At 43.4% G+C, this 13875-nt stretch overlaps 1 protein-coding gene across 10 annotated transcripts in view; it reads left to right on the top strand.

Moving 5' to 3' along the window:
* magi2a (membrane associated guanylate kinase, WW and PDZ domain containing 2a) overlaps positions 1-13875 on the top strand; it is a 166160-nt gene that overhangs the window by 92573 nt on the left and 59712 nt on the right. For all 10 annotated transcript variants that reach the window (XM_041029987.1, XM_041029988.1, XM_041029989.1 and 7 more), the window contains exon 3: positions 12121-12240. In XM_041029987.1, coding sequence (XP_040885921.1) covers positions 12121-12240 — 120 coding nt within the window. The remainder of the gene's footprint in view (positions 1-12120; positions 12241-13875) is intronic.

Consider the following 13875-nt stretch of genomic DNA (forward strand, 5'->3'; position numbering starts at 1 on the left):
GTGGAATTTGATCTGTTGCGCGGGGAGAGCCGTCCATTGGCCAAACTATCGCAGATGGATGGCAGGTGGGAGGGGCTTCAGAGCGGTCCAAGTAATTGGATCCTGAATTAATGGACACTTGTATCAACGAGGGAATGAAAGAGAGAGACGGCGTGAGACAGAGAGAGGGAAAACGTGGCGGAGAAGGGGGGAAGCGGGCTATGGCAGCACCACAGGTTCGTATTTATTTACTGCAGAGGAAGGCGTGTTTGACTTGTGTTTCCAACAGTACTTACAAATGGATTACCATGAAATTTGGTGGACAGATTGGGGCCAGAGAAAAACTGTAGTTTTTGGTGGTAATCCAGAGTGGCTTCTCAGCCACTAAACAATTACAGCTTTCCAAGCAACACAAACATGTGAGACAAAGACAGAAAGAGATAGAAATTTGATCCCAAACTGATTCCAGTTTATTACAATATGGGTTTAATTTGTAGATAAGAGTTAGAGGAGACGTTTGTCCGTTACACACGAAGCAGCCAGGAGAGGGTTTTGCTCAGCTTATGCTGCATCCATCTCATGTAAGTTTCCAACTTGTAAACAGTGTTCACACTAACACTGAAGTCCTAATTACAAGTGGAAAGCTCTGATTTTGGTGACAGCTTCGACGTGTCTCACTTTGGAGCTTAATAGTATGGAAGAGCCAGAAAACCATAAATGTATCCCGTCAGCCAAAGTCTGTCCTTTAAGGTAATTAAAGCCAACTTTAATGAATGTTGTGCAAAATATGTCTTTCTCTCTCAGTCCTTCATGCTGAGTAGATCAGTGGCTGAATTTGTTAGAGGAAGAAATAACTCTCCATTATTTAAATCAAGGAAAACGTGAGTTCTCGGTGTCGCAGTAATTCCTGTAGACACAAAGTAAAGAAAACTTTCTTGAGTTCACTTCTCTTCTGATAAACCACCTCTGCATCAGTTGAACTCATCACCCCCTCGTTCTTCTCCATCCTTCAGTCCACCTTCACAGGAGCGAGTCTATCTAAACACAACCTTCATTATTATTTATGGAAACGTTTTCCAGCAAACAGTTATTTACTCTGATCATAGCACGTTACTGTGGAAAACTTTTTTTTATTTTCACCTTTTTGCCTTGGAGCAATTAACAGGAAGGAAGATATCACTCATGAATTCTGTCTTCGAAGCCATTTCCTAAACGTTACTCTTCATTATTCATGGCTTTGTTTTATCTTGGATACTTTAAAAATCCTTCAGACAGCTTTAGACTGGATTTTAGTCAAGGCGTCAAAAACCCCTGATGACTTTAATGCAACACTGACAACAAAATCAGTGCTTGTTCTTTCCAGTGACAACTTTGTTCTCTGTGAAGCCACATGAATTTTTATTCATTAATTTCTCACAAGTGCCATCATGTGAGCTTTTTTAAGTTAGTGTGTCAACAGCACAAACACAAACAGCACCTCAAGTTAAAAACGAAGGTCCCAACAAAAATCAGCTCTTCACTGTCACAGTGTAATTGCACTGCATGTTAAGCTTTTTGTGGCAGACCTACAGGCTTTGTGTATTTTACCAGTTGTCTATAAACAGAAACTGCTAATAGCTGCAAAAATGCGACACGACTTTCCATAATTCACATTCAAGATTGACATAGTTGTACAAGGTGTTAGTTGTAAGTCAACTCACAGAAATAATATCTTTTAAATCCTCATATTTCTTTGATGACTGACTGAAAACGGACCCGGGGATCACAGTGTCCCTCGCCGCTGATAAATTAGAGCAAAACAAAACTAAACGTCACCTTATCCTAAACATAAATCCACCAAAAATGAGCAGAGTGTCAGGCTGGATGAAGGAAGTGAAACAAAATGGATCGCACCACTGACATGCAAAATGATGGCTTTTCTGAGTGGCCTGAGTCATTCCCAAAATACATGGCGTGACTTGCCAAGACATGTAGTGACTGTGGCATACGCTTGTAAATAAAGGGAGGGAAAGCAGAGCAAACACAGCCTGTGGCTCAAAGGGGGAAGTGTGTTGGGGATGGGGGGGCGGGAGGCACTAGAAAACACAGGCATGATTGCATATTCCTGCACTTGTGAAGGGAGGACCCCTGTTGCTGTAACGGTAGAGGTAAGGCCTGCAAAGCGCTTTTACACACATCTCGCACACACGCAGAGCTCTGTGGGTCCAATAACAGGAAAGGGGCAGAGGTGATGGCCGTATGAGACAGCTTAGCCTCTGGTATTAAAGGGCCAAGAGGTCTCAGTATGAGATGATTATCACCATGCGGAGTGTGATGATTATTCCAGCCTCTCTGACCCACCGGGCTGTCGGTTCAAATCCCGCGTTTGATCGGAAGAGGTTATGAGAAACACATAAAATTGGCTCCCCTGACACTGCAGCAGCTGACACTGGAGGACTGAAAGGATAGATGGTGTTGGTGATGGAGAGCGGGCTTGAAACGCGAGTTGATGGGCTACGTGTCGGGTTGTTGTTCCGGTAGAGCGGGCAGTCTGAGCCTTCGGGCTATGCAGTCGTGACGGGGCGTTATAAATGAATAAAAGCGGAACGGGTCGTCCTGACAAACAGATTGTGTCATTGGGTGGTAATGTGCTCGAGCCGGTGTGGCCCTGGCTGGGGGGATTAGGCTGACACAGCAGCACGTTCACATCCCTGATCACTGCACAGATACACACACACACACACCCTGAAAAACACCCTCCCCAGGGCCACATGTCCAAATGGATGACATCAGCTTTCCCTTAATCTCTCTATATCTCTGCCCTCGCTTTCTCTTCCCTCTTCTTCTTCGGCTCTCTTTATACCTGGCCACTGTCGGCTGCGTGTGAGGGATTGTGTTTTCGACAATGCACACCTCCTCCGTGGATTCAGAGGAAAAAGTGGAGTAGCTGCAGAGAAAATGAAACGGACGTCTTGTGGTTTCTATGATATTTTTTCGGGATCTCTCCAGATTAAAGTTGGTTGGCGTGAACGCTCGCTCAGCTGCTGCCTGTCAAGAGTCACCTCCACAGCCTTGAATTAGGGTGTGTTCCCTTTTTTTTTCTTCTTCTTCTTCTTTTTCTTCACTTCAACTTTCTCCTTCCCCTGCAAACATGATGGCTTTGATTCCCATGGAAGCTGAGATGCGGAGCAAGACCAAAGGCGATCTCTTTTAGTGGCATGCTGGAGGAGCAAGAAGAAACAGAGGGAGGCTTGAGATGCGATGAAAGGAGCTATTCACATCTTCCCACGAGAGACACAGAAACGAGGAGAGAGGAGCTTGCTCTGATTCAGTTCTCAATGATAACAGATATCATGATGACATCCCTGTGTAGGGGTAGGTTGTTTTTACACTATGTATATTTATCTTGGCTGCGTACTGTATCACGTTTGTGGGATGGGCCCACAAATAGTTGCCTATGAGTTACATCCTGAACGTCAGGCTGACTTGTTGCTGCCAACTTTTAGGATTCACAGCCACGTCTTGTCCCAAATGTATTTGATGCAGCACTTAATCAATATGGAGAGCTCTTTGCAATGACAAGCCGATCTGTCACTGTCGTGGACTGCGGTAGTTTATCACTCCGTTAAGTATTTGACTGCTGTGCATGGGCTCTAGAGTAACATCGACACTGAGCCGAGGACTTGATATTCACGCAGCGTCGGCACATTAAGATGAAGGTGTCATTATTGACCATTAACTGGAGGATAAGATGTTTTTTATCCTCCTGCCTCATCATCTGCATCAGAAGCAGAAGCTCCAACTGAAGATTATTTTCATTACAGGGTAATGTGCTGATATCTCCTCAGCTGTCGGATTAATCATTTAGAAAGTGGTGAAAAACGCCCATCGCCGTTCCCTCCAGCTGTAGGTGATGACATGCAGTTTACTATTACACCTGAAAGAAAGCTCAAATTTTTTTTTACTTTTACTTATTCACACAAGTTATGAAACTGATGATACTCAAGTCATATCTTGTGAATAAATATTATACAGTCAATCCTCATAAACCTGAAATTGCTGCTTGGCGTATTAATGTATCACATCATTTAACTGCATTAATACGTTTTCATCCCATTTACAGGGGAAGTCTTATCACATTTTGACAGGGTAATACATTATCAGATGCTACAACCTGTCCTAACTTGATGTAGTTTGACAGGATTTTGAGGCTTCTGCTACAGCTTTACACTGACATGTGTGTTTGAATAAATTAGATTTCAAGCAGCCCTCCTTGATCTTCTTACACAGTCCTCCAGCAACAGTGTCACTGTAATTTTTCAGTCTGTTTGCATATTTGCAGCTTTTGAAATGTGTTTGCAGCATCTATATATGATTGTTCTTTTCTTACTATCAATCTTTCCGTCCAATTTTGGGGGGAAAACACTCTTTTGGATATGAGAGCAATATTAATTCGGTTTTGAAAATGCCCACTGAGAGTGTTTTTGGAACAGATAGTGTTATTGCTGCATTTATCAGGCAGCGAGTGTTGGCTACTGCGAGTTGACAAGCAACAAGAAACAGTTGCACAGGGAACATCATGCAAAATGTTTAGCAGAGAACAAAACTCCAGCGGCTGTTTACTCAGAGGAAACACGAATAAAACTGATTTCCTACATGTCTGTGAAGATTCTCAGTCATCCAGGTCAGGTGCTGTACGAAGGCAGCTGGACTTGCTCGATGCTCTGTGCGTTCCTGTGCGACACCACTTATCTGCCACTTACAGTGCAGTCTTGAGAGCCCTCCCCGGGCAGCTTAACACCCATCCACACCATGACTCATGTGACTCACATGTGACCTCAACGACTCTTAAGGTGTTAACGACCGCACGAGAGGTTAAATACCTGAGACCAGCCAGTTAGACATGAAGAAGCCTTTGAGATGAGGGGTGAAACATCAGGAGCAGAAGTCCAGCTGCCTTCATGCAGAGAAAAGATTGAAGCTTTTCTATTTAATCACTTTATTAACCACTTTATTCCTGATAGTTTATCCCTTTAATGTCCATTAAAATGAATCATTATAAAGGACACTTTGTGTGATCCCCTCCCAGAGTGAGTACATTACAGTTAGTATTTGCTTTGCAGTCTGTGGTGTATTCTTGTGTTTCTGTCCTTTGTGGGCAAAGCGAATAGGCCAGGAGATTAATTCCTTTTAAAACGCTGGCCTCCATGATGATTCTCCCTATGCATTCCCCTTTCTGCCACCTCTTTATCTCTTTATCAGCCCTCTCCACTCTTTCTCCCCTCCTCCCTTCTCCCCTTTAGGGGGAGGATGCAGTCATCAATATCTCTGGCTGTGTTACAGGCGGTCCACCCAGCACCTCCTGGAGGGCAGAGCTATTAATGGAATTCAGGGGAGGGTGGCAGAGGGCCAACAGGCAGGGGAGTGTGGTTCAATGCCTGGCATTCTCCAATCTATCCCACATTACTGACTGTCAATAAGCAGGGGAGCAACACTGTCATTCTCACTGAACTTGACTGAACTCAAATGAACCTGAAATCTCATTAAGTGGTGTAGAAGGCAAAAAAAAAAAAATGACTGATCTTGGGTCAAGAACCAAGAGCGAGGTTTTGTATCTGTGCTTTGCCAGGGAAGCCAAACATTCCCAGTCAATATGATTAGTTTGCAAAGCAGCGATATTAACTTTCATCATCAGCAGCCTCCTCTGCACTCCCTGCTCAATAGACTTTATTACCGCTTAAATGATATGTAATCACAGCTGATTAAGACCCTGCTCTAGATCATCAGTGAAAACAGTGAATAAGCACATCGCCACACTTGCTGTCTGTGAAGGCAAAGTGCAACGAAAGCAGCTTTCGGTGGCGCGCTGCTGCGGTTCACTGTCCTCCGTCGGTTCGTTTGCCCACAGGCGGCAGGCAGGCGCTGAATGGCAAACTAATCCATCCCTCTAATGCAGGGGCATTACTGCTGTCCGTCACTTCCTAATTGGCTAATGGCGAGATTAGGGTGGCTACAATAGGCTGTGCTGACACTGTCTTGGCCAGTCATAACAGAGGGTTTAGGGTGAAAAGGGCAAGATCTGCCTTATACGTCCGGCCCGGGCTATTGTCCACAACACTGGACTGTTGTAACAGTACAAAAAAAAGTGATGGTGGACACTGCTGGAGGCCTCAGACCCCTGTTCACCCTGACTACATTATATACCCCTTTAAAGCTGTGTGACCCACAAAATACACCTGAACTTAAAAGTCAAACATAAATCCAAGCAGATGAGGTAGAGAGTGCTTTCCAAACACTTCAATGCAACTGAGACCGTGTAGACTGGGCTGCAACTCAAGAGCCAGATGAAATATGAAATTGCTATTACTCTGTGCATTTGAAATTTGTCTGGAGTAGAAGATGAAAGAAACAAGAGGGAAGATGTAAAGAGGAGAGTAGAGACTTCAGCAAAGATGGTGCAGGAGATAGATGAACAGACTCTTGTTCTTTCTTGCAGTCTGTCACCTCACTGTGGCTGCTGCCTAGACTACATATTTTCTCATACACCACATAAAAACTAACTCAACAATTTGTTCAAGACAAGCACTTAGAGAATGGCTAACAAGGCCTGTATTTTATTGTGTGTGTGTATTTTTAACCAGGGGGAAGAAGATGGACACATTATTTTAGAGATGCCAGCAAGCTGCTTAATGTTTATACCCACCCAAGATACAACAATAACAGTAAAATTTGCATGATGCTCTAGTTGTTGAATCAATTTAAGTGTATTATCACTGACATTAGGGAAAATAGTCACCTGTTGCTGAGCTCTGCAAAATGCCAACATAGAGAAACTGAAAATCCTGCATGTGACTAGAAATGCAAATCTGAACCAGATTTCAAACCAGTCCTTCCAGTAGCTGTCAAGACATTTCACTCAAAACCACAAATTTGAGACTCACGGTGGCTCTGGAGGAAAAGTCAGTGGGATTCACCCTCGGAGAACCATGAATGTCTGTACAAAATGTCCTGGCAGTTCACCCAGCAGATATTTCAGTAGGGAGGCACCAGCCGACATTGCCATCCCTATAGAGTCGTGCTGCTTGGCTAAAAATAACATTTCCGAGAACTGATGGCTGATAAGGCCACTCATGTAATTAACACATATTTAGTTAAAAAAAATCATGATTCTGCTTATTTCTTCTCATAGCCTAAATGTATTAAAGTCAGGTGCTGTTTGGGCCAAATTCAGCTCTTCCATGTTCTGAGAAAGCGCCATGGCATCATGTCTTAACAAACCCCAGGACAGGACGACTTGACAGAGACGAGACGAGCCTCAGACTGTCTCACTTTCTTAATTTTGTCCCAAAAATGCCTTTCAGTTACCTTTCAGTGCACTTCCATCATATCTCTGCTTACTGAACACACCATCATGTCCCTTATTTTCTGCCTCTCTGTCTGTATTTGGAAAAAGGACATTACACTGTTATATGTAAAATGTTATATGTACATGTAAAAATGCATTAGAGACAACAGTTTGTTTCACTTCTCATGTTTTTCTTTTGTTGTGAATTTTTCCACCCGGGTAGGTTACTATATGAAAATGATTAGCTTGAACGCTTATGGTATAATTATTTCCTCAAGGTCTCTACACAGGCTCTGACTCCCTGTCATGAATACACAGTAGAGTCTCTCTCTCTCTCTCTCTCTCTCTCTCTCTCTCTCTCTCTCTCTCTCTCTCTGCTTTCCAGTGATTGTCTGGATCCATGTTGAGCTTTTTTCATTTTGCCTGCAGTTATCACAGGTTCAGTGTTTTCACTGTGCAAATGTGAAGCCAAACACAGAGGTCACGCGTTTAATACAGTGTGTTTTATTAACATACCCGTAGCTTAGAGCTACAGTATGTTAATGGAATCTGCAGGAGCGCTGGTCCCAGTATGAAACCACTACAGGTGTTAGCTGTGAGGAGCGCAGCCAGTAATGGCGCTCAGCTGCACAAGTGAGAGTTGGACTTGTGGCCTTTGGTTGTGGAGTTGGCTCGAGGATGCACTGGAGGACGGCAGGGTGGCTGTAGGCTACAGTACAAGAGCCTCAGCCCACGCTACAAGTCAAGCTGCTCTCTCATCCGTTACATGTGCTGCCTCTTTTCATACACCCCTCTCTCACCCTGTGCACACTTCTCACTACTACTACAACAGTTTCAACAGCTATTATCAGCGCTCCACTTTTCTCCTTTCATGCTCCTTCTCTGTCGTTTCTCGTCTTTCATCCCAAAGAAACACACGATTCCCACAAATATTTCTTTCACAGCTTCCGTAAGAGACGAATGTCCTGTTGCTCACTTGTTCACTATTCATTGCCGCGATCTGTTTGTTTTACGCTGTCGTCTTTGGAGGCCGGTAGAAGCCACAGTAAAGTCCAAAGTTGGATTTATACTTCTGTTCAATAGCGCACGGCTGCAGCTGCCTCAAGTGTAGGAACTGATTCATTGTTCAGTATCAGATTTCATCTGTTTATAGCACCACAGCTCTGTGTCATGCATTATTGTGCCATTTCATGCTTTAATTATAGAGTATGTCCCAAAGTAATTGTGTTTACTTTCTTTTATTCGTCTGTGATGTGGAGTGATGATGTGAAGGTTGGCCTTGTAATTGTCATACTCTTGGATCATTAATAGCTGAAATAATAACTCCAAAAATAGCAGAAGTATATTTGCAGTTTCAGTTTCCTCTCTAAGAAGCAGAATGTTCCAGGATTTATTTTGAAAAATCATTCCCCTGTTTTTGTGCAACCTTAAGATTTCATTTCTGGTTGATTTGGTGAATACAAGTCCCAGCGTTGAGGGGAAAGTGACACGTTCATCAGTCACCGGGTGCAGGAAACATACTTTTAGCAGCTACTCTGTTATGATGACGAATATGATTTCTTCTTTATAAATCACTGCACTCATATACTCGTACTGACACAAATATGTTCCCTCTTCGGAATTCCCAGTGCATGACAGATGACGATGTGTACAAATTAGGTGCAGTGTGCTCAAGAACCGGCTCTTGTCTTCTGAATTTTAAAAAGAACATGCATGTGTCACTTCCTGCGAATCCCTAGTGCGTATATACATGTCATCTGAATCCAGCGTGGGAATGGCAGACCCCGTCACTGACAGCACAAACTACTATATAGAGAGGCAGCTATTGGGTGCACATACATTTCCTTGGCTATAGCTGAGTAAGGATCAGCCATAGATAATAACAAAAATCGGATTTGATATGATGAAAATGTGAAAATCTTCTGTTTTTAAGCAACAGAAGATGTTTTCGTGGCATTGAGAAAACTGGGTGTTGATGTTTGATCTTACAAGGAGTTTAGACCTATGTGGAGTTTTTAGTTTGAAGCTGCTGATATGCCTCTCTTATTTTTTTTTTCCTTATATGATCTAAACATCAGTGAATCTTTGATGTTTACATCACAGTCCTGTATGTCTAGTGTTATTGAAAATGAGAGGATTATTTAGCCTTTCTCAAACCTTCCTGACAATTTCTATCAACAATTTGTAGGAGACAACAGTCCAAGCTGACCAATTACAGTTCTTCAGCACTACCTATCTTTAGCGAGAGCTTTCCTCACTCCTGAATTAGCCCAGATCCAGACATACACCTGAGGGGATTTGAGAATCCAGGCTCCTGTAGGCTGACATAATGATGGACGCAGTATTTAACATTAATGAGTTCCCTAATTTTCAGTAATCAAGGCTTTGTAAATAATGATTATATACCTTCCTAAAAATATCCAGCACCGTTGTACAGGTGCCCCGGAAATGCTGCTTTACTTTGAGAATCGCTGATTCGCACTATAAGATCATGACCCACATACAAAGGACTGAAAATTGAGAGGCATTGTGGTTGTCTCCTTTTTTTTTTTTTTGATATTGTCACCCAAGAGAAGTCCCCACCAGAAGATGCTGCTAAATATAGATCTGCAACATCAAAGGTCCTCTTTGAAATGTGTGCGTGTGTGCTGCTCAGTCAGTAGCTCTGCCTGTGAGGGAGGCTAATCTGACGGGTACACAAGCCCCCATGCTGACAGACACAATCAAGAAATTCACCACTGGAGGTGCGACACCAGCACACACACACACACACACACACACTGGCGTATCCACATCCAACAGTGATCCCTGCTGCTCATTTGCTCTTATAAGCTCTTACAAATGACTCTGTCAGCAGGTTGCAGTTGGATGTTTCAGCTCCGAAGGTCGTCAGCAGTAAATTTGTGTTCGGGGGTCTGTGCATACGCGGTTCCACTTCACTCCATATCATAGTCGTGTTTGACAGCTTGATTGCTCAAGAAAGGAAATGACTCTTCTGACTGAATCTTCTGTAAACAGAAAACAAAGTGCAACTACAGCAGTTTCCATCAGACGAGCTGATCATAAAGCCTTTTGTGGGTTTAGTTCCTCCATTTAAGGACCAATTAATCAGCATATTAACAAGACAACATTGGAAAGGCTTGGCGAGAAGCTTAATGCCCTCATTTGCATTCATTTTCTATTCATTACTTTGTTTGATGCTGTCTGGATAAACTTGAAACCATATATTTGGGCTGGAGTTGTGATTAAACATGTTTTGCTATTCACCCGAAAAGACTTCTTCAGTTCAGAAGCATTTATGTGAAAAGGATTTTCATTTTTGGGTGTTTCTTTTCTTTTATTCTGTTATTTTATTTATTCCTATTATTATTTTATGCCTGTATTTGATAGCGACCACGGGAGACAAAGGGAGAGAAAGATGGGGAATGACATGCAACCAAGGTCCCCAGCTGAATGAAAACCAGGGACATTACAGTTCGGGGTCAGTGCCTTAACCCATAGGCCAACAGTTCAGAAAATGTTCATTTGAAAACAGCTCTTCAGTTGAGAGCTGCAGGAGCCTTTTCGGATGAAATGTTTACAAAAGCTGCAGAACCGAATCCAAATCTCTGAAATAGAGTTTTGACTCAGGACGTGTTGCTGTGCATGTTACACAAATTTTACACAGAATTCTAAAGGAAAAGCAACGCAAACATTTCCCACAGACTCCTGTTAATGTTCACCTTTAGCATGAAGTGCACTGAAGTCATTGGGGTACAGTGAGTTAAAGAGGGACAGCTGATCCCATCCGTTGTTGTCTTCAGTGCACCTATTTTTTCCCCGTTGGGAATCTCATGACCAGCTCATTTCACTGATTAGTTCTGTTTGTGTAGTTGAAAGTGTGATAATCAGAGTTTATGGAAATTGAAACCTCCATGCTCTTGGCTCTCGCTGGCCACACAACGACACAACACAACAAACTTTCACAGGCATTTTTCCAACCTTGTGTAGTGATGCAGGAGTGATGCCTGTTGGCCTTTAAAAAGTCAAATCACAGCATACCACCTACCAGGGGCGATCAGTGGCACAGTTGTTCCCCTGCTAACTTTAAAACGCACAGATGGACACTTTATATGCCGTAGTGAGGGTCTAACTAGTGTGTTTTTTACGGGCTCGTCTTTCAGTGTGAACAACCCTCGCTCTGATGTGAAAACCCATTCAGCACCTCAGGGGTAGAGTGTCTGCGTGTTATCACAGCCAGGATCAGTTTTAACAAGTCTAATTAGCACACAGTGATGAGAAAGTGTTTAGGAAGTCATTTGTACCTCTGTGTAACATCATAAACACTCTGACGCACAGCGTTGTAGTAACTGGAGGAGAGATCGTCGTTGTGGCCGTGAACTTAAAAGTTAAAATGCTGCCGTCACAGGTATAAAATGTTTCCATCGCTCACGTGCTGCAGTCAGCTGGCAGCACTGCAGCACCTGTCAGGGAGTCCACGACATGCTGTCAGCTACATGCAGATTGACTTGATTTCTCCTCTTGGTGTCCAAATTGCATCACTTAGCTGCTGAAATGGTACCACCCCCCCCCACCCCCCTTAACCGAAAGCACACTGCTCAAATATTCAGTGTCAGCCGTGCCAGAAGGGAAAGGACAAAAAGGAATAAAGATGTCCCTAAATGAATAGAGCTGGGTCAGGGTCAGTGTGTTTCAGCTCTGGTATGTTCTGATCTTTTCTAAAACACTGACAAAGACTACTTAGTCTCCTCTCATTCAGCAGCGAGGAGGCGTTCACAGCCCCGGCGGCTCTAACTCTTCTCGCTTATCTCCTGCAGGCACAACCAGGCAGCCCAAGGAAGGAGAGGTCCCAGGGGTGGATTATAATTTCGTGACCGTTGACCGGTTTATGGAATTGGAGAAAAGTGGGGCCCTGCTAGAGAGCGGAACTTATGAAGGTAAGGATTTAGTTAAGTCACGCTTAACAACGCGTGTGATTGTGGTCATTCCTCTTTGTGGCGTTTCTACATTTTTCTGGAATTTATGCATCAGTGTGGCACGCCGGGCATTTTCCTCTGTGTGAGTGACAGCGGTTCGAATGAATGCTGAGACGGAGCTCATCGCTCCACGTCCACACACTGCACACACACACACACTCACAGGTATTCCTCCGTCCATCCATCTTTGGGCTTTGCAGAGACAAGAGTGCCATCAGTCATGAAGGACACTGAAAGGAATCTTCTGTAGATTCTGAATGAAGAGAAGCCAACACACACACACACACACACACACACACACACACACACATATCCATGCAGTACCTTCATGTTGGCTCTCTCCCGGCTCAGTCCTCGAGTCTGAGCTGCAGTGGCTCTTCAATTGTCTAATCAAAACAAACAGACACTCTCTATTCTGTGTCTCCTGTGGTCAGACGGGCCTGAGGCTTGGATTTTAAACCACTTCACTTAAAGAAAAAATAAAATAAAATAAAAAGGTACTGGTTTGCCTGGACAGCTCCAGGCAAACCAGGAGACCCCTGCCATTATAAAGATAACACAGCAGCCAACTTTCTTGTCTCCCACCTGACTCCGGTCTCTGTCGGCCGCCACCGCTGCAGGAAGGAGAAAAAAAAAACTGCAGATGGCCAATTTAACGGTCGGTTGCCGGAAGCAATGTACGATCCTTTTGCCGATGGGAGCTGCTTTGCACGGAGAGAGGGAGATAGAGTTTCTTCTGCGTGGTTGCTCGGCCATCATTCAGCGTTTTATATATTTTAATAATTTAATGGCCAATTAGATGTGGAAGAAAAGGAGAAGAGGTGAAATTTAAAAGCAAGGCTATGGTGAGGATCAGCTGGCTGTTAGAGCAGCAGACAAGTTTGAGTTGTTATCACAAAGAAAACTGTAGAAAGTTATAAGTTTCTGCCACAGGTCTCCCTGAGAAAGACAGCGAACTGACATCTCACCAGTAACTCTGTGTTTAAGCAAATACCTGAAATATGGCTTATGAAATAGGCTGCGTCTAGGCTATAGCCTCAGCTGCCATATCTATAAAAAACTAAACACCACGCTGTAGTTGCTTTCACAGACAAGTTCTCAGATGCCCAAATTTCATCAATGGAAGTGGATCACATGACTCATAGAGCCACAGTGGCCATATTTACTGAAAATGCAACTGGTTGAAATACACCTTAATTTTCCTTTATGCCAGTATCAGCCTTAAATATTCATCCCCCTTCTGTTCAGGCACATACTGTCTCTGTAGAAAAAGCCCAAAACAGACGTGAAAGCCCGAAGTAACACCCTCCATTTTGTTTCCCTTCTGTAAACTATAAAACCATCAAACAAAATATGATGATCTTGGCTCTGAATGCTGGGAAATTGTAATTTTAATCATGATTTGGCATATCTTTTGAACGTCTCATCTTTCCAAGATTTAGATTTGGGAATTTGTTAATTGAGACAGTTTTATCAGCTCGTAGGTGAGACTCCAGCCTGAAATCAGCGCAGCTGTTTCATGTGACAGCAATTCCACCTCTTACTCAAACTTCAAAGTCCAGGTTTCTGTGATGCTGCAGGTTATTCGAGTTCACA

This window comes from Toxotes jaculatrix, chromosome 22 (genome assembly GCF_017976425.1).
Source record: "Toxotes jaculatrix isolate fToxJac2 chromosome 22, fToxJac2.pri, whole genome shotgun sequence".
Classification (NCBI taxonomy): Eukaryota; Metazoa; Chordata; class Actinopteri; family Toxotidae; genus Toxotes; species Toxotes jaculatrix.